Here is a 19904-nt window from a genome sequence, read left to right on the forward strand (position 1 = left end):
GAAGAGATAGTTGGAGTTCTCTTGCAGTGCAGTGGGTTAAGGATCTTGCATTGTCTCTCTGGTATATTGGGTGACTATTATGCCACAGATTCTATGCCTAGCTCAGTTAATTCCACATGCTACAGGTGCAGCTGAAAAAAAAAATCTAGAGAGACATTTGGAGTAAACAAAACAAGACACCCAGATAAGTGTATACATTTTTGATTCAAGAACGCTACCAGTAAAATATTCATACTTGAGGACCATACACCTCAGGACCTTCATGAATATTTCTATTTGAGTTCTTAAAAGAATTTTCTTCTTCATGTCTGGGTTATTCACCTTTTTCTGTACACAGTCATGTTAGAGATGTTAGGCTGAAGAATGTTATAGAAGAAAGGAATTCTTGAGATAATAAATTCTTGAACACAGTAAAATATCAGTCCTCAATTTAAAAAATAGAATGAATATTCTCTTCAAGAAAAAATTGTTCCAATTAAATGAAACTATGAAGCACTATAAGGTATTTAGAATGAATAAGCAATGAGGTCCTTCCATGTAGCACAGGGAACTACTGTATCCTGTCATTGGGATAGATCATGATTGCAGACAATATGAGAAAAAGAATATATGTATATTATGACTGGGTCACTATACTGCACAGCAGAAATTGACTCAACAGTGTAAGTAAATATACCCTAATAAATTTAATAAAGTGGGAAATAAATTAATAAATTAAAAAAATTAAAGTACCTAATCTTATACAAATTCTCTTGATTTGGAGTGTAACACTTGGAGAGATAAAACTACATTAAGGATCCTAAATTAAAACCAAACAGTCATACTCTGTATTTTTATATGGCAATTATTTTCATGTTTTGTTTTCATAATTTGGTTATGACAGCCATCTTTTATGGAGACCAGTACTCACTTAAATATGTAGGCCATCTGGTCCAAACACTAAAATATAATTCAAACATATAAATATTTGTTCTTGCTACACTTCATATTTTGATAAATTTGCTTTTGTTATAGGCACAAAATCATGCATCACTAATTTAAGATGGTATTGATTTACAGTGCACCAGCGATTAAACATTATTTAACTTTTAATGAATATTCTGTACCTACTTTTCATTTTTTGGTGATTTTCATCAGTCTGTACTATCTCAGGGAAATGTCTGAGGTTGAGTTTGCTTTTTGCTGTTTTTGTTTTCAGAGGCTTGATAACAATTCCTTTTTTTTTTTTTTGTCTTTTTGCCATTTCTTGGGCCGCTCCCGTGGTTTATGGGATGTTCCCAGGCTAGGGATCTAATCAGAGCTGTAGCCGCCAGCCTACGCCAGAGCCACAGCAATGTGGGATCCGAGCTGCATCTGTAACCTACACCACAGCTCATGGCAACGCCGGATCCTTAACCCACTGAGCAAGGGCAGGGATCGAACCTGCAACCTCATGGTTCCTAGTTGGATTCGTTAACAACTGAGCCATGATGGGAACTCCAACCATTCTTAAATATGTCTGTAATCCCAAACTTTTGTGAATGGTTGATTTCTCAACAAAGCCAACCATCTTATGTACAGATAAGAAATTTATAAGCAAATTTGGTTTGATTTATTCTTGTTTTTTATTGCCATTACTCTAGGAGGTGGATCAAAAAAGATGTTGTGATTTATGTCAAAGAGCATTCTGCCTATATCTCAAAGAGTTTTATAGTATCTGGCCTTACATTTAGGTAATTAATTCACTTTGAGGGTATTTTTTTTTTGGTATGGTGTGAAAATGTTCTAATGACATTCTTTTACATGCGGCTGTCCATTTTTCCCATCATGCACTACTTACTGAAGAGACTGTCTTTCCTCCACTCTATGCTCTTGCCTCCTTTGTCATAAATTAGTTGACATAGGTGCTTGTGTTCATTTCTGCTTTTATTTTAAATCACAACAGTAAATATTAACTTTATTGATTACTATCAAATGGATCATTTCATTTCTGGGCTTTCTATCCTGTTTCATTGTTCTTTATTTCTGGGGGTTTTTTTGTGCCAATCCCATATTGTTTTGATGATTGTAGCTTTGTAGTATAGTCTAAAGTCAAAGCGCCTGATTCCTCCATTTCTGTTTTTCTTTTTCAATATTGCTTTGGCTACTTGGTGTCATTTGTATTTCTTTTTTTTAAGTATTTTATTTTTTAATTTCTTTTATTTCATGCAAATTTTAAAATATTTTGTTCTTATTCTCTGAAGAATGTCATTAGTAATTTGATAGGGATTGCACTGAATCTATAGATTGCCTTAGTCATTTTGACAGTATTGATTCTTCCAATCCAAGATCATGGTATATCTTTCCATCTGTTTGTGTTTTATTCCTAGGATTTTATTCTTTTTGATGCAATGGTAAGTGCAATAGATTTCTGTGTATGAATTTTGCATCCTGCACTATGACATGACTCTGTCAATCAACTATAATCTAATAAATTGACACAACTCTGTAAATCAACTCTTCTCTAATAAAAACTAAAAAACTTAAATCAGAGTTTGAATCATAGTTGGAATAATGGGTTTATCAATGAAATGCAATCCTAAGAAATTATTTAAGGACCTTTTATTTTATTGTACTGTAGAGAGATAGAAGCCCATCATGTCCCAGGGAATTCATTCATGAAACATGTAGAAATCTTAAAGTGTGTCTTAATTCACACAATAAAATTCTCTCTCTCACTCTCCCTTTCTTTATAAAGAAAATATCATGTTTTTAAGTGAATATTTTATATTCCATTAAGTAGAAAATGATAGATTTCCTCAGAAAATCTCTGACAGAGATACACCAAAGCACTGTTTCATTGTTTGTCCAGTGCTGTGGGACATCTCTAGAAGGAAGAAACTACCCTCCATGTGGAAGTCACACTGCCTAAGCTCTCTTTCAGATGAAACAAGGAAGGGTCTATTCAATATTTAGTAAAAATAGTTTTGCTTGCAGCTTACTCTGTGCCAAGCCAGGTATAGGCTCTCTGGAAGCAGAAATGAATGTGATTTTTTCTTACCTTTATTTGGCCCTATACATATTTATGAATTATGTTCTTCGGTTGTGATACCTGTTAAAGCAAGTATTGAAACAAACTGATCTCAGATTTAGATTTTGAGTTATGCAAAAGCAGTAAAATAAGATTGTAAAAAAATAATAATAAATATCCATCCAAAATGATGTTCTAAAATGTATTAAAGTAGTAGTAAGCAATTATAAACTATCAATTTTTAAATTTTTAAAATTTGGTATGTTTGAGGTACAGTTGATTTTAAAAAGAACCATGCAGGTCATAATCTTCTGAGACAAGAGGTATGATTAAGTCATTATGGTTTTGTGATCGTAATGCCTTTGAGATCCCTTGGTTTTATCAAGTGTATTAACAGTTTCTTCCTTTATATTATGGTTACCATAGTCTGTCTATTTTTATAGAGAGACATTTGGATAGTTGCTTATTTGAGTCAATTATGGATAAAGAAATTATAGCTAAAAAATACATGAAAGTGATTCAGTTGTTTCCCTCCAGCCACTCAGAAACCACCTTGTAAGGACAAAAATAAAGTGTTTTCTCAGGGCTCTGAAGAAAACTAAAACTTTGTATTACTGAAATACATGGCATTTAATAATAATGATAATGATAATGCCAAAAATAAACTTACTGCAGGCATCCATCTCATAGTTACTCACATATTCAGTACTTATTATGTTTAATGCTTAATCATTACAGTTACATGGACTGGAGATCAATTCAGATGATAAAGCTGAGGCTCAGAGATCCTAAGAACTTGTCTTGGGTCACACAGATAATGAGTAGAACAGAGGGATTTAAAATTAAATGGAGTGTCTCTGAAGCCCATGCACTGACCACGTCCATTGTTTCCTTCCACTTCAGAGAGTCTAAGCCGAGGTTCAGAGCTCTGTTTCCTAAGGTATATCTTTTAACTACTTCCTGTTTCCTGACTAAGAATGTAACCCAACACTCTGATTTTATGTCTCCTTTAGAGACTGAAGGGAAATAAATTATAAGCATGAAGGAGGAAGTAGATAGTAAAACAAAATCAAGGAACAGGGCAAAGAAAGAGAGAGAACTGTCCTGGATCACTGTGTGTCAACAAGTTCTGTGACTTCCACCTATGGTCTCAGATAACTTCCTATGACTTTTTTTTTTCTTTGAGGGACACACCTGCAACATATGGAAACATTCCCAGTCTAGGGGTCAAATCAGACCTGCAGCTGATGACCTATAGCACAGCCACAGCAACTCCAGATCCAAGCAGTGTCTGCGACCTACAGCAGAGTTCGCAGCAACGCCGGACCCTTAACCCAATGGGGAAGACCAGGGGTTGTACCCCCGTCCTCATGGATACTAGTCTGGTTCATTATCGCTAAGGCACAATGGGAACTCCACTTCCTATAACTTATGCAGCAGGTGACACCTTCTACTCGCCAATGTGGTCTTATAGGAATCCCAAAAGGAAGAGCATAGTAAACAGTGGGTCTCTGGCAGCAGTGACAGAAAAGAGAAATATCAAGTTGGACTGACAGATGAAAATATGTCTAGATGCCCTGTGAATGGAGTCTGAATTTTGCATTCAAATCTGACTCCACCCCTTTCTATCCAAGACTATATTTACATACTAGTACATATAAATGTTTTCCTGTCCTTACCTGTAAAATAATGATAGTGAAGGTTGTTCTTTTTTCGGGGAGGTTATATAGAAAAAAGTTAACAAGTAACCTTAAAAAATCCTATCTCAGTGTTCCCATTGTGGTTCAGAGGGTTAAGAACATGGCACAGTGTCCACGAGGATGCAGGATCGATTCCTGGCCTCACTTGGTGGGTTAAGGATCTAGCAGGTCGCAGATGCAGCTCTGATCTGGTGTTGCTGTGGCTATGGCCCAGCTTGCAGCTGTGGCTCTGACTTGATTCCTAGACAGGGAACTTCCATATGCTGCAGGTGCAGCCATAAAAAGAAAAAAAAAATACTTATCTCAGAGTCTGGCACTAGGAAACCCTACATAAAATGTTCATGATATTGTGATCAATGTCATCATTTCCATCATTGTCATCATCACCTTCATGATCATTTTGGTGATTAGCAGACAGTATAGAAGGAAATATTTCCTGCTGTGGTGAGAGAGATGTCTACAGGTGCTAGAATCAGTGCAGGATGAAAATAACATTGTTTGTGATATCATATGGTATTTGTCTTTGTCTTTCTGGCTCATTTCACTCAGTATGATATTCTCTAGTTCCATCCATGATGCTGCAAATGGCATTATGTCATTCTTTTTTATGGCTGAGTAGTATTCCATTGTGTATATATACCACATCTTCCGAATCCAATCATCTGTCGATGGCCAGCACAAATGAACATCTCCTCAGAAAAGAAAATCATGGACTTGGAGAAGAGACTTGTAGCTTACTGGTGGGAGGGGGAGGGAGTGGGAGGGATTGGGAGCTTGGGCTTTTCAGACACAACTTAGAATAGATTTACAAGGAGATCCTGCTGAATAGCATTGAGAACTATGTCTAGATACTCATGTTGCAACAGAACAAAGGGTGGGGGAAAAATGTAATTGTAATGTATACATGTAATGATAACCTGACCCCCTTGCTGTACAGTGGGAAAATAAAAAAAAAATAACATTGTTTGTGAGAGTTCCTGCACCCCCAACAGAACCAGGATTTAAACCTCATAGATCTCTAGCTGAAACATTGGATACCGATTCCCTCCCCTATAGCTGTCCTGCTTATCTCAGTGATAAAGGGAAAAAAATGCTCCTCCAGCCTGTCTTCCATCCAGTTTCTCCCTGGGCACTCACCGGCTGCTCTGCATCTCTGCTGGGGCATGAGCAAAGACTGATGATCCCAAAACCCCTCTCTTGCCTGGTAAGCAATGAAAACTCAAGCACTGTTCTCAGGACTAGCATGGGTCCTCTGATGCAGGCAATGGATGACTCTGGGAAGAGAACATATAGGTATGAATCCCACTGGACTGGAACCAGAAACTGAGGAGCTGGAAGGCAAAAGTGATTATTTACCTTTGTGGGACCTTGGGGGCTCAATGCTCAGAAGCTCATAATTAGCCAAATAGGTCCAGGTCCTCCCAGCCTCTGAGGACTTGCTGATATTAGCGAAAGCAGGAAAGGAGAAAAGGGGCTATCCTTGGAAGAGTTTGGAACCTTCCTCATCTTAGGAGAAAGCTCAAATGTATGACTCACTTCTGACTTCCAAATTATAGGGATTCTTATAAAAATAACTCATATTCTATCAATTAAAAACATATAATGAATTTGGGTTTAGTAGATGCAAACTAGTGCCTTTGGAATGGATAAGCAATGAGGTCCTGCTGTATAGCACTGGGAACTACATTTAATCACTTATGATGGAGCATGATGGAGGATAATGTGAGAAAAAGAATGTATATATGCATGTGTGACTGGGTCACTTTTCTGTAGAGTAGCAAATTGACAGAACACTGTAAACCAGCTATGATGGAAAAGATAAAAATAATTTAAAAAGATAAATAAATAAATAAATAAGTTAAATATGCCTTAAATCTGCAAATCCATTAACTAATAATGAAATTTAGAGAGAATTAGGTCTTTTATATTCAGAATTAGATATATTTTCTTTTTTTTTTTCAGTTAAGATTTACATCTCCAAGGAGAACTTCCTATTTTTCTTTTGATTGTCCTGGTTGACAACGTGTATTTTAGCAGTGGAAATAGATGTGGGCATTGGAGGTGGATATTTCTTGCTATTTTGAATGACAGCCCATTTTTTCATTTTTCTGCTGAGTTGATATATATTGGTACATTAGACAACTTCCTATTTTCATATACTTATCAGGGAGTTAACTGTTTGATTAAATACTTCAGGAAGTCTCACAGAGGTATACATTCAAAATGTAGGCCAGTAATATGGAGAACAGTATGGAGCTTCTTTAAAAAACTAAAAAGAGTGTTAGCGTGTGATCATGAAGTCCCATTCCTGGGCATTTATCCAGAGAAAACCATAATTTGAAAATATACATGCACCCATATGTTCATAGCAGCTCTATTTACAGTAGCCATGGAAGCAACCTAAATGTAATCAGTAGATAAATTGTGGTGTATATATATATATATATATAGTGTGTGTGTGTGTGTGTGTATACACACACATGCACACATGCAATGGAATATTACTCAGCCATAAAAAATAATGAAATAATGCTATTTGCAGCAACATGGCTCAACCTAGAGATTTTTATACTGAGTGAAACATGACAGACAGAGAAAGACATATACCATATGATATCATTTCTATGTTGAATCTAAAAAAAAGGATAAAAATGATCATATTTACAAAACAGAAGTAGACTCACAGATAGAGAAAACACCTTATCTTTACTAAAGGGGATGGGAGATAGATTAGAAGTTTGTTAAAATATGCATACTACCATATATAAAATAAATAACCAGTGAGGACCTACTATATAACATGTGGAATTATACTCAATATTTTGTAATAACCTATAAAAGGAAAGAATCTGAAAAGGAATGGATATATGTATATGTATAACTGAATCACTTTGCTGTGCACTTGAAGCTACCACAACACTGTACATCAACTATTCTTCCATAAAATAAACAATAAATAAGTAAAATGTAGGTGGGAACTGCCACCATATCAATGCTTGACTAGAAGAGGATATGATTTCAAGTTTGCTCATATGGCAAAGGCAGGATCCAGTTCCTCTTGGGCAGTTGGCCATAGGCATCCCTCAGTTTCTTGCCACATGGACTTAATCTACTGGACCTCTGAAATATGTGAGAGCTGAAAGCAGAAGAGGGCTAGCAGGCTGAAAGTCTGATTATTTACTCACTAATGTTGGAATAACACATGGATAATTTTCCAAATACATTTCGTTGCATGGAAGTCACTAGCTCTAGTCAACACCCCCAAAACTTTGTCTATAAAGGGTCATTAATACAGATGTGGGAGTTCCTGTTGTGGCTCAGCGGGTTGTGAACCTAGGCTGTATCCATGAGGAGGTGGGTTCAATCCCTGGGATCTCTTATTGGGTTAAAGGATCTGGCATTGCCATGAGCTGTGGCATAGTTCACAGGCGTGGCTTGGATCTGGCACTACAGTGGCTGTGGCATAGGCTGGCAGCTGCAGCTCTTATTTGACCCCCAGCCTGGGAACTTCCATATGCCACATGTGCAGCCCTGAAAAGAAAATCAGGTGAAAGAGCTACTTGGGAGCATCTTAGAAGCTGCTCATCACAAAGATTTCATCCTCTATCAGGAATTTGGGCTCTAAGCACCAGACTATAGAGATGTCTCTCTGCTTTTCAACATAGTACCCAGCTATTTGGAGTTCCCTAGTGGCTCAGCAGGTTAAGAAACCAGCACAGTCTGGGAGTTCCCATCATGGTGCAGTGGAACCAAATCCAACTAGGAACTATGGGGTTGTGGGTTAGGTCCCTGGCCTCATTCAGTGGGTTAAGGATCCGGCATTGCCATGAGCCATGGTGTAGCCACAGATGTGGCTTGTATCTGGCTTTGTTGTGGCTCTGGCTTAGGCAGACAGCAATAGCTCTGATTTAACCCCTAGCCTGAGAGGGTGCAGCCCTAAAACAACAAAAAGACCAAAAAAAAGAAAAGAAAAGAAAATAAACCAGCACTGTCACTGCTGTGGCACAAGTGTGATCCTTGGCCTGTGAACTTTTGCATGCCATGTGTGTGGCCAAAAAAATAAAAAAAAAAGAGGCAAATATAGTATAGTTCCCAATGCTTCATAACACCAACTTCTCAAAAAAAACTTTACTGGAGAATAACTTATACATGAAAGAATTTGTTCTATTGTAGGTATTTCTGTAGATCCCACCATGCTGCCCCTGGCCATGTCATAAGTCTCCCTGGTTTCTATTAAATAGAGAAGTCTCCCAAGCCTTTCCATGTTGGAAATAAGTGTCACATACCCTTGGAAAGATTTCTTGCTTATCTCAAGGTGAACCACCTATAGAATAACATAGAGATGCTGAGATGTTCACTGCTGTCTCAGTAAAACTGATCAGCAGTGATCCTGGAGTGAATAATTTGCATGGTGATGATAATTGTGGGGCCATCCTCATGTCCTGAAGTTCAAAGTCTTCACAGTAGTTGGACTCATTTAGAATTTAAACTTTTTGTGCCATCACAATTCAAGTAAATTTTAATTTTGAAATTACCTAATCTTTTTGTGTATTTTAGTAAGTTTTTTTGCATGTGGGAGGGGGTGTAGAGATGTAGAGAGTTCATAATATGCTTGTTTATGTTTTCTCGATTAGAGCTATATGTTGAAAGAGACATTTAAACTCTTAAAGAAAAAAACAACAGAGTCGTTTTCTCTTTGCCAACAGAAACCACAGCCATTTCAGGACCAATCCAACAAGAGTCTCTAGAGGTTTCTGCTTTCTGTTCAACTAGAAAGGGCACATCTCTCTACAAATGTATACTTCTTAGGATCTTTGTATTTGACTCCTGAAGTCTTCTTTATTCTTTTTATGGCTGAAACTGTGGTAAATGGAAGTTCCCAGGCCAGGAGTTGAATTGGAGCTGCAATGCCAGACCCAAGCCACATCTGTGACTTATGCTGCAGCTTGCAGATCCTTATCCCACCGAGTGAGGAGGAATTGAACCCACATCCTCATGGAGACAACATGAGGTCTGTAACCCTCTGAACCATAACAGGAACTCCTTGATGTCTTTTTTTAAAAATGTGGCTTTTGTCCTATAGAGTGAGATAAAGTGAAGTGCATGGAAATCATGATTTCTGGCAACCTCTATGTCTTCTCTTTACAGCCCACCTGGCTCAGATCTCTCTATATGAGGAACTCAGAGATTGGTTTCTAATTAATGGATATAAAGAACTTGATTATTTACTCAATATAGCTGGATATGAGAGAAAGGATGCTAATTATGTGTGTGTGCATAAGTGGCAAAAGAACATTTTAGGAGCCCAAATGACCAAATAGCAGAAGTAAAGAGAGGATTGGAGAAGAAGGTGTGAGGGCTGAGACATTTTAAAATGCTCGGGGAAGAAAAATCTAATATTTAAGAGAAATCATTTCTTAGTGGGAGGTTTCAATCAGGGACTAGTTCATTGTTAGTGAAATTCATAGGTAATTTAGGTCCTTGGTAAAAGGCAGGGCAAATTACTGTGCTGACCTACATGGGAAAAGAATCTGAAAAGGAATTGATAGATAGATATAGATATAGATATTGATATATCTGATTCATTTTGCAGTAAACCTGAAACTAACACAACGCTTAAGTCAACTCTACTCCAAGAAAATATTTTAAAGGTCAAGTAATTTAAACCTGTTCCTGGATAGATCTTCAAAAAGCCCAGATTGCTATCTCAGAAACAATGTGTAGTATCTCTAAAGGGAAGGTTGAGATGACCATGGATACCTAGGTATGTAGCAGAAAACAGAGTGACCCCAAATCCGTGATCATGATGGAAAAGAAAGATGCATTATTAAAAAGTGAATCCCAATGAAGTGGTTACTAGTGAAAGGAAAGGTTTCTGCTTTGCTGAGGGTGTGATCCTTTGCTGTCCTTGAGTAATAAAAATTAAGATAAGATTATACATAAGGACTAGGGTGACAATTATCTACAGGCACAATTAGAACCACACACTAACTGGATATACCACACCAGTATTTAAAATTCAACTTCATATGCAAAACTAAGCCATATCATGACAATCACCCTTATTTTTGTAGGCTAAGCTCACTTTGAAATTTTCAGTTGCCTCTCACAATGTAGCTTTATCCCCCATACTATGATTTATTAGTCAGGGTTCAAGCAAGAGAAGGGAGATCGTGCTATTTATTTTAATGGTGATAATTTAATATTGGTACTTTGTCAAATAATTATGAAGAAATGAAAGGCACACAAAAAAAGACATTGTAACACAGAGTGGTCACTGAAGGAAGTGGCGACAATGCCATAGGTTAAGGGGTATGGGGAAAAGTTGGGCGATAGGGCAGGATGACATTTCCCAAACATGAATGAGAAGGAACTAAGAGAAATGAGATGGAAATTCAGAACAGCAGTCTAAAAATGCTCCGTCCCCACCATAGTATCACAACTTAAATATTAAAGGGTAATTTTGGAGGAGAAAAACAGTACCTGAATAACCAGCTCATATGACCAGCTCATATGGAGAGAGAAGATATATGAAAAAATATTATCAGAAATACTGAGAAAAATCACATTGGTCTTGCTAAGGTAAATACTCTATCTTATTTATGAATTCCGATTACTTTAAGATCTTCAGGATCTAATTAAGAACAGTAAAGGGCCCAAGACATACAAGCTATCTTTGAATGAAAAGTCTGACAGAATTCAATAATCCTCAACATTGGCTTCACATAGACTCACTTGGTCATGCTCTGGACTTCCCTTGTGGTGCAGTGGGTTAAGGATCCAGTATTGTCACTGCAGTAGCTCAGATACCTGCTGTGGTACAGGCTCAGTCCTTGGCCCAGGAAATTCTACATGCCACATACACAGCCAAAAAAAAAATCAGTCATGCCCTTTTTTCTCTCTAATCTAATTAAATCTTTGTTTTCTTTTTTTGTAATTCATATATTAGTTTAAGGTGTACAACACAGTGATTCAGTTAAACATAATGATAGATATATATGGTTTTCCAGCTTCTTTTCCCTTATGGTTATTATAAGAGATTCAATAGCATTTGCAGTGCTGTGCAATAGATCCTTGTTTAACTATTTTATACATAGCCATGTGTATCTGTTAATCCTAACCTCCCAAATTATCCCTCCTCTCCCCCACACCTCCCTTTTGTAATCATAAATTTGTTTTGTATGTCTGAAATATGTTTAATTTGATGTTTGGAAGAAGAAGGAGAAGGAGACAAAGAAGGAGAGGAAGAAGAAGAAGAGAAGAAGGAAAAGAAGAAGGAAGAAAGGAAGAGGAGGAGAGGAGAAGGAGGAAAAAGAGGAGGAAGGGGAAGGGGAAGAGGAAGAGGAAGAAGAGGAGGAGGGGGAAGAGGAAGAAGAATAAAAAGGGTAAATGGGAATGGAAGAGAAAGGGAGGGAAAGGGGAAGGGTTGATAGGGAAAGGATGATAAAAATGGAGCAGAAATAGAAGAAGAAAGAGAAACTGAATAACATCTATAATTTTGCCCAAATTACAGTCAATAATCATAAGCATCAAAAAGTATCTGAGCTGTAGGGTGACTTGGCTTCTTCCTCCACCAGCCAGTTTTCATGTTCCTTGCTGATCCTAAGTGTCATGGCTCTTCCCACCAAATATAATTCTGCTGTTTTAGATGCGTTTTCTCTGCACAGTGGCCTGTGGATGAGAGCCAATTCCATTAGGAGTTCAACTAAAGAAAGAGCATCCCCTCCAATCTTGGAAGAAAAACTAGTGATGTGATGATTGATCTCTTACATTTTACTTTAGAATGAAAAGGTTTTTAAAAGCCAATCCGTGGAGTTCCCATCAAGGCACAGTGGAAACAAATCCAGCTAGGAACCATGGGGTTGCAGGTTCAATCCCTGGCCTCACTCAGTGAGTTAAGGATCTGGTGTTGCCGTGAACTGTGGTGTAGAACGCAGATGCAGCTCAGATCCTGCATTGCTGTGGCTGTGGCAGAGGCTGGCAGCTACAGCTCCGATTGGACCCCTGGCCTGGGAACCTCCATATGCTGCAGCTGTGGCCCTAACAAGACAAAAAGACAAAAAAAATTAAAAATTAAAAAAATAAAATCCAATCCAAGTAAATTTTAATCCACGGTGGTGGGACTCAGGCAGGAGGATTTTTAAAGTTTATCAGATGCTTCCAATATGAAGCCAAGATTGAGAACAAGTGACATATATTCCCCCATATACCTTCATCAATAGATTTGATTGAAGCCAAAGTTTTATAGAAAATAGCCTTGGGTAGTTCAAATGATTGAAAATTTTATATACAGAATTCTCACTGTGGCTCAGCAGGTTAAGGACACAACGTGGCCTCTGTGAAGATATGGGTTCAATCCCTGGCCTCAATCAGGGGGTTAAGGATCCAGTGTTGCTCTAAGATGCAGCTCAGATCCAGTGTTCTGTGGCTATGGCATAGGCTGATGCAGTAGCTCTGATTCACTCTAGCCTTGAGAACTTCCATATGAGGCAGGTATGGCTGTAAAAAGGAAGAAAAGAAAAAGAAAATTCTATATACATTTTAAAAGAGTTGTGAATTTCTACAGAATGCTGGGTCATAGGTGGCAAATGCAGAAGATTCCATAGATGTAATGGAATCCGCTCATGCAGTGATTTTAACATACATAAGATCCAGAATATATAAAAATACCAATTCATTTTTCTGATATAGGTTACTCCAAACTATTGAGTAGATTTTCCTATGCTACACAGCAGGTTTTCATTAATCATCTTTTTATACAGTAGCGTGTGTATATTATTCTCACCCACTTAAAACTAATACAACATGGTAAATCAACTTTACCTCAATAAAATTAAACTTTAAATAAATCAAGAATGTCTCTTAATCCCATCAAACAAATGCCCATATAGGTGACATTAAGTTATTATAAATATGATGAATAAATAATGTGAGGTTCAAAACTTATGCAACCCAACAAACATATCTGCCAATGACAGATGTTTTGTGTGCAATTATTTTTAAACAGCAGATGAAAAAAAAAAACTGGGCAAGTATTGAAATTAGGTTGTTCTATTGAAGAGCTTCTGTAAGGCCCTCTTGATTTCCCTGTTCCTCAGGCTGTAGATGAAGGGGTTCAGCATGGGGGTGACCACTGTGTACACCACTGAGGCCACTGCATCATTTCTGGGAGAATGTGAGACAGCTGAGCTGAGGTACACCCCAATACCTGTTCCATAAAATAAGCAAACAACAGCCAGGTGAGAGCCACAGGTGGAGAAGGCTTTATACCTCCCACCTGATGAGGGGCCTCTCAGAATGGAGGGAAGTATTTGTGAATAAGAGAAAAAGATCCCTGAAAGGGGAATTCCACCAAAGATGGTGCCAATGAAGTACATCATTACTTTATGGGTGGAGATATCATCACAGGCAAGCTTGAGGAGTTGAGGAGGGTCACAGAAGAAATGAGGAATTTCCACTTTGGTACAAAAGGTAAGATGTGACATCATCACACAGTGCAGCTGGGAGTCCAAAAGGCTGAACAGAAAAGACCCCAGGACCAGCAGGCTACAGAGGCGGGGGTACATGATGACCTGGTAGTGCAGGGGATAACAGATAGCTACAAACCCATCATAGGCCATAACACTCAGAAGTGCACTGACCAAACACCTGAAAAGATTAAAGAGAGTCAACTGAATCAGGCAGCCCACATAGGAGATGACTCTGCTGTGAGTCTGAATGTCCAAAATCATCTTTGGGACTGTGGTAGAGGTAAAGCCGAGGTCAGCCATGGACAGAATGGAGAGGAAGAAGTACATGGGGGTGTGGAGGTGGGAGTCAGAGCTGATGGTCAGGATGATCAGTAGATTCCCCAGCACGGTGACCAGGTACATGGACAGGAACAGGAGGAAAGTTAGAAGCTGCAGTTCTGGATCCTCTGAGAGCCCCAGGAGGAGGAATTCCAAGACACCGGTGAAATTCTGTGGTTTCATGGAGCAGAGGCACTTTCTGAAAAATAAATGAGAGTTGATATAAAAGGAAACAAGAATACATGTACCCATCAGTGTGTCTCTGCTTCAGAGCCAAGCAGTTCATACATAAAATATTCAATTGAGGACCACAGCCCTTTAGCAATATTTCTTTGTCATAACAAACACACCCTTCTATGAAATTCCTTTTTCCCAGGTTTTTTCCTCCATACATCTGTTTGTATATGTATCATATTGAAAAAAATAAGCTAAAGAACTTAGAGGAGGAGTAAGGATATTTAGAGACCCAAAAAAACCCTCCATAAGTAATGAATGGCCAACAGGGACAGAGAATTCAACCAAATATTCTGTGATTACCAATGTGGGAAAAGAATTTGAAAGAGAACAGATGTGTGTACATGTATAGCTGAATCACTTTGTTGTATGTCAGAAATTATTACAACTTCGTAGATCAAATATACTTCAATAAAACTTTAAAACCTAAAACAACACCATAAGAACACTGGAATACCAGTTCCAATCCTTTCAAGGAAACCAAAGGAATAAGAAATATCCTTTCTGAGAGAGGACAAGATGGCAGAGGAGTAGGGGTCACGCTCACCCTATCCCACAAACACAACAAAAAAAAAAGGACATCTACAGAATAAATGACTCGCACAGAACAGCAACCAATCACTGGCAGAGGAACCTAAACTCCAATAACGGCAAGAAGTTCGTGACATTATTGGGCAGAACGGGAGAAAAGAGGAGAGTGAGAGAAGGTGAATCTGAGCGGGACGGGCGCTCCCGAAAGGGAACTGCGGAGGAGAAAGGGATCCCGCACCCTGGAAGGTCACCTACCGGGGGAGAGATCAAACGAACCGGAGGAATCTCCAGATGCAGAGAAGAGTGTAGCAGTAAGTTGGAGTACGGAAAAGCCAATCAAGAACCCAACGGACCATCTGAACTATGGGCACAGTCACCAAAAATTGAGACGCCTGGGTGGGGGCTGGGCACCGAATCCCTGGCTCCAGGGGTTAGTCCCCGGGAAAGGGCCGGGGGACACCTGGGTGTGGGCTGGGTACCGTGACCTCGCCGCCGAAGGTTAATCCCCGAGAAAGGGCCGGGCTACGCCTGGGGGGAGGCTGGGTACCAAGACCTCGGCTCCAGAGATTAGTCCCCGGGCAAGGGGGGGGGCTGCAGAGTGGAAACTGCTTGGGAGGTCTAGAAACCATTTGATGGGGCAGAGACTGCCTGGGAGACTAGAAAACAAAACTGTCACAGAGGAAGGGAGCAATACTCTAGGAGCGGGGAAGTGGAAAGCTGCATCAGAGGGAACCTGGGAGAAGAGTCTGGTCTGTGCCCGTGCTGAGGAGGGGAGAGAAGAAGGGGTGGGTCCCCATAGAATACCCCCCACGCCACAGCAAGCTTACAGGCCCACAAGCTAGCTGACAGCTGTGCTTCCCAGTGCATTCCCTCCCCCCACCCCCGCCACCCCCTATGCTCTCACGGACCTGGGGCTGCCTGCCTTCCAGGAGGGCTGGCCTCAACAATTGCCTGAAGCCTACCACCGCAGGGGCTGTCCCTGCACAGGCCTGCTTGCCCTTTGGAGGGGCTACACTTCCGCAGAGCAGCACCAAACACCACCAGCCCCTGAGAAAAGGCCTGCAGCCCAGAAAAGCTAGAACAAGCTTAGCCAGGCTGTGAATAGATCGGCCTAATTATCAGACGATTTTTCTGAATCGGGTTGCCCTGGGGAGGTGCCTCTTGGGTTTCCAACGGCCCTGCTACTGCCCAAGCCCCCAGGGGATGCTCTAGTGGACCAGTTGCATAGGACTGCCAGCCCCAGGCAGAACCCCCTCCAGCCCAGAAAAACTGCAACAAGCCTGGCCAAGTCGGGAAAAGGTCTCAGACAGTTTTTCTGAGTTGGGCTGCCCTGGGGAGGAGCCTCTTGGGTCTCCAATGGCCCTGCTACCCGCCGAAGTCCCCAGGGGGTGCCCCACTCCCGTGAAATACCTGCTCAGCACCACCAGCCCCCTGGAAGAGCCCCTGCACCCCAGAAAATCTGCAACAAGCTCGGCCAGACTCTGAAAAGATCCGCCTACCTTCTCAGGCTGTCTTTCTGAGTTAGGCTGCCCTAGGGAAGGGCCTCTTAGGTACTCAGTGACCCAGATAGCTGCTCCTGCCCCCAGGGGCTGATGAACCCATGAGGAGCAGCTGCCCAACACTGCCAACCCCTTGCAAGAACCCCACAGCCTAAAAACACCAGAGCAAGCTCTGCATGACCAAGTGAAATCTGCTACCATCGTGGTGTGGACTTCCCAGTCCTGTCTGCCCTCAGGAAGTACTCCTTTGCTTCAAAGAAACACTGTTAGCCCCATCAACACTCCAGAAAAGCCACACTGCCTCAAAAAAGATTGACCAACAACGCCAGCCCTCAGGAAATATTCCACGGCAGTGACAAGGCAAACACTGCCCGATCACGGAGAGTACAACTCCTTCAGGAGACAGAAAACAACAAGCAAGATGAAGAAGCTGAGAAACCACCCCCAGTCAAACCAACAGGAGAACTTACCTAAAACAGTCAGCAATGAAACAGATCTCTGTAGTCAGACAGACCTGGAGTTCAAAAGAGAAACAGTGAAAATACTGAAGGAATTAAGAGAAGATATGAACAGTAATGCAGATACCCTCAGAAAGGAACTAGAAAATATAAGGAGGATCCAAGAAAAATAGAACATTCATTTGCAGAGATGCAAACTGAACTAAGGGCAGTAAAAACCAGAATGAATAATGCAGAAGAACGAATCAGTGATATGGAAGATAGAATAATGGAAATCACTCAATCCAGACAACAGACAGAAAACCGAATCAAAAAACTGGAAAGCAATATAAGAGACCTATGGGATAATATAAAGCGGGCCAATCTATGCATAATCGGAATTCCAGAAGGAGTGGAAAAAGATAAGGGAATGGAAAATATATTTGAAGAAATTATCGCTGGAAACTTCCCAAATCTAAAGGATAGTGGGTTCAAGATACAAGTAGCACAGAGGGCCCCAAACAAACTGAACCCAAACAGACCCACACCAAGACACATCATAATAAAAATGGCAAAAGGTAGTGATAAAGAGAGGATCCTAAAGGCAGCAAGAGAAAAACAGAATGTTACCTACAAGGGAACCCCCATAAGAATATCAGCTGATTTCACTACAGAAACACTACAGGCCAGGAGGGAATGGCAAGAGATATTTAAAGTGCTCAAAGGAAAAAATATGCAACCTAGAATACTCTATCCAGCACGAATATCATTTAAAATAGAAGGGGAAATAAAATTTTTTCCCACCAAACAAAAACTAAAAGAATACAGCAACACAAAACCCAGGTTAAAGGAAATATTGAAAGGGCTTCTCTAAACCAAAAAGAAAGAAAGGAAAGGGAAGAAAAAAGAAAAGAAAAAAAAAGAAGAAGAAGAAGAAGAGGAAGAACTAGGACTGAGGAAACCGCAATCAGAGAGCAGTCACTCAAATAAGGCAGCATACAGATTTAATCATGAACAAGCTTCAAACAAAATAAAATTAAAAAGAAAAGAATAAAAAAGAGTCATCAAAACCATAAAATGTGGGCAAGGGATGTTAGGAAGTAAATAACCCTTTTTGGTTGTATGTACGTCTCTCTTCTTAAATTTAATATAATAATGAAGTGTTTGAACTTACAGGACCATCAGGCTAAAACAAACATTTATGGGAAGGAGTTAGCATACTTCAAAAACAGGGCAACCACAAGCCAAAACCAAATATTGCATTTGCAAAAAATGAAAAAAAAATACATTCAAGCAGATAATAACAGGAGACCATCCAACCAAAAAAAAGAAAGAAAGAAAGGAAGAATGGAGAACCATAGAATCAACTGGAACATGAGGTTCAAATGGCAATAAATAATCATCTATCAATTATCACCTTAAATGCCAATGGACTGAATGCCCCAATCAAAAGACACAGAGTGGCTGAGTGGATAAAAAGGCAAAAACCTTCAATATGCTGCCTACAAGAAACTCACCTTAGGACAAAAGATACATATAGATTGAAAGTGAAAGGCTGGGGAAAAGTATTTCATGCCAATAGACATGACAGAAAAGCAGGAGTCGCAACGCTCATATCAGACAAAATAGACTTTAAAACAAAAGCCATAAAGAAAGACAAAGAAGGACACTATTTAATGATTAAGGGATCCAGCCAAGGAGAGGATGTTACTATCATCAACATATATGCCCCAAATATAGGAGCACCTAGATACATACAACAAATATTCCCAGACATAAAGGGAGATATTAAGGAGAATACAATCATAGTAGGAGACCTAAATACCCCCCTCACATCAATAGACAGATCCTCTAGACAGAAAACCAATAAAGCAACAGAGATCCTAAAGGAAACAATAGAAAAGGTAGACTTCACTGATATCTTCAGGACACTACATCCAAAAAAAGCAGAATACACATTCTTCTCAAATGCTCATGGAACATTCTCAAGAATTGACCATATATTGGGAAACAAAGCGAATCTCAACAAATTTAGGAGCGTAGAAATTATCTCAAGTATCTTCTCTGACCACAATGCCATGAAATTAGAAACCAACCATGGGAAAAGGAAAGAGAAAAAACCTGCTACACGGAGACTAAACAACATGCTACTAAAAAACCAATGGGTCAATGAGGAAATCAAGAAGGAAATTAAAAACTACCTTGAAACAAATGATAATGAAGACACGAACTCTCAAAATCTATGGGATGCTGCAAAAGCAGTGCTCAGAGGGAAATTTATAGCAATACAGGCCTTTCTCACAAAAGAAGAAAGACCCCAAATTGACAACTTAACCCTCCTCCTAAACGAATTAGAAAAAGAAGAACAAAGAAGGCCTAAAGTCAGCAGAAGGAAGGGAATTATAAAGATCAAAGAAGAAATCAATAAAATAGAGACTCAAAAAACAATAGAGGAAATGAATAAAACCAAGAGCTGGTTCTTTGAAAAGGTGAACAAAATTGACAAACCCCTGGCCAGACTCACTCAAAAGAGGAGAGAAAGAACCCAAATCACCAAAATTAGAAAGGAAAAAGGAGAAATCACAACGGATACAGCAGAAATACAAAAAACCATAAGAGAATACTATGAACAACTGTATGGCAACAAGTTTGACAATCTGGAAGAAATGGACAATTTTCTAGAATCTTAAAGCCTGCCAAAACTGAATCAAGCAGAAATAGACCAA

At 39.5% G+C, this 19904-nt stretch overlaps 1 protein-coding gene across 1 annotated transcript; it reads right to left on the reverse strand.

Annotated features, from left to right (window-relative positions):
- Nucleotides 1-13730: 13730 nt before the first annotated feature.
- Nucleotides 13731-14660, reverse strand: LOC110258273 (olfactory receptor 7E178-like). The gene has a single exon (XM_021081449.2). The coding sequence runs from the start codon at nucleotides 14658-14660 to the stop codon at nucleotides 13731-13733; it is 930 nt and encodes a 309-aa protein (XP_020937108.2).
- Between the last annotated feature and the right edge of the window lie 5244 nt (nucleotides 14661-19904).

This window comes from Sus scrofa, chromosome 2, assembly GCF_054392235.1.
Source record: "Sus scrofa isolate SSC_HxYL_T2T_F1_AM1 chromosome 2, Sscrofa_HxYL_maternal_Yorkshire_Landrace_v2.0, whole genome shotgun sequence".
Taxonomy (NCBI): Eukaryota; Metazoa; Chordata; class Mammalia; order Artiodactyla; family Suidae; genus Sus; species Sus scrofa.

Excerpts from the sequence above, each read along its gene's own strand:
- LOC110258273 (XM_021081449.2), bottom strand. The coding sequence starts at position 14,660 with ATGAAACCACAGAATTTCACCGGTGTCTTGGAATTCCTCCTCCTGGGG.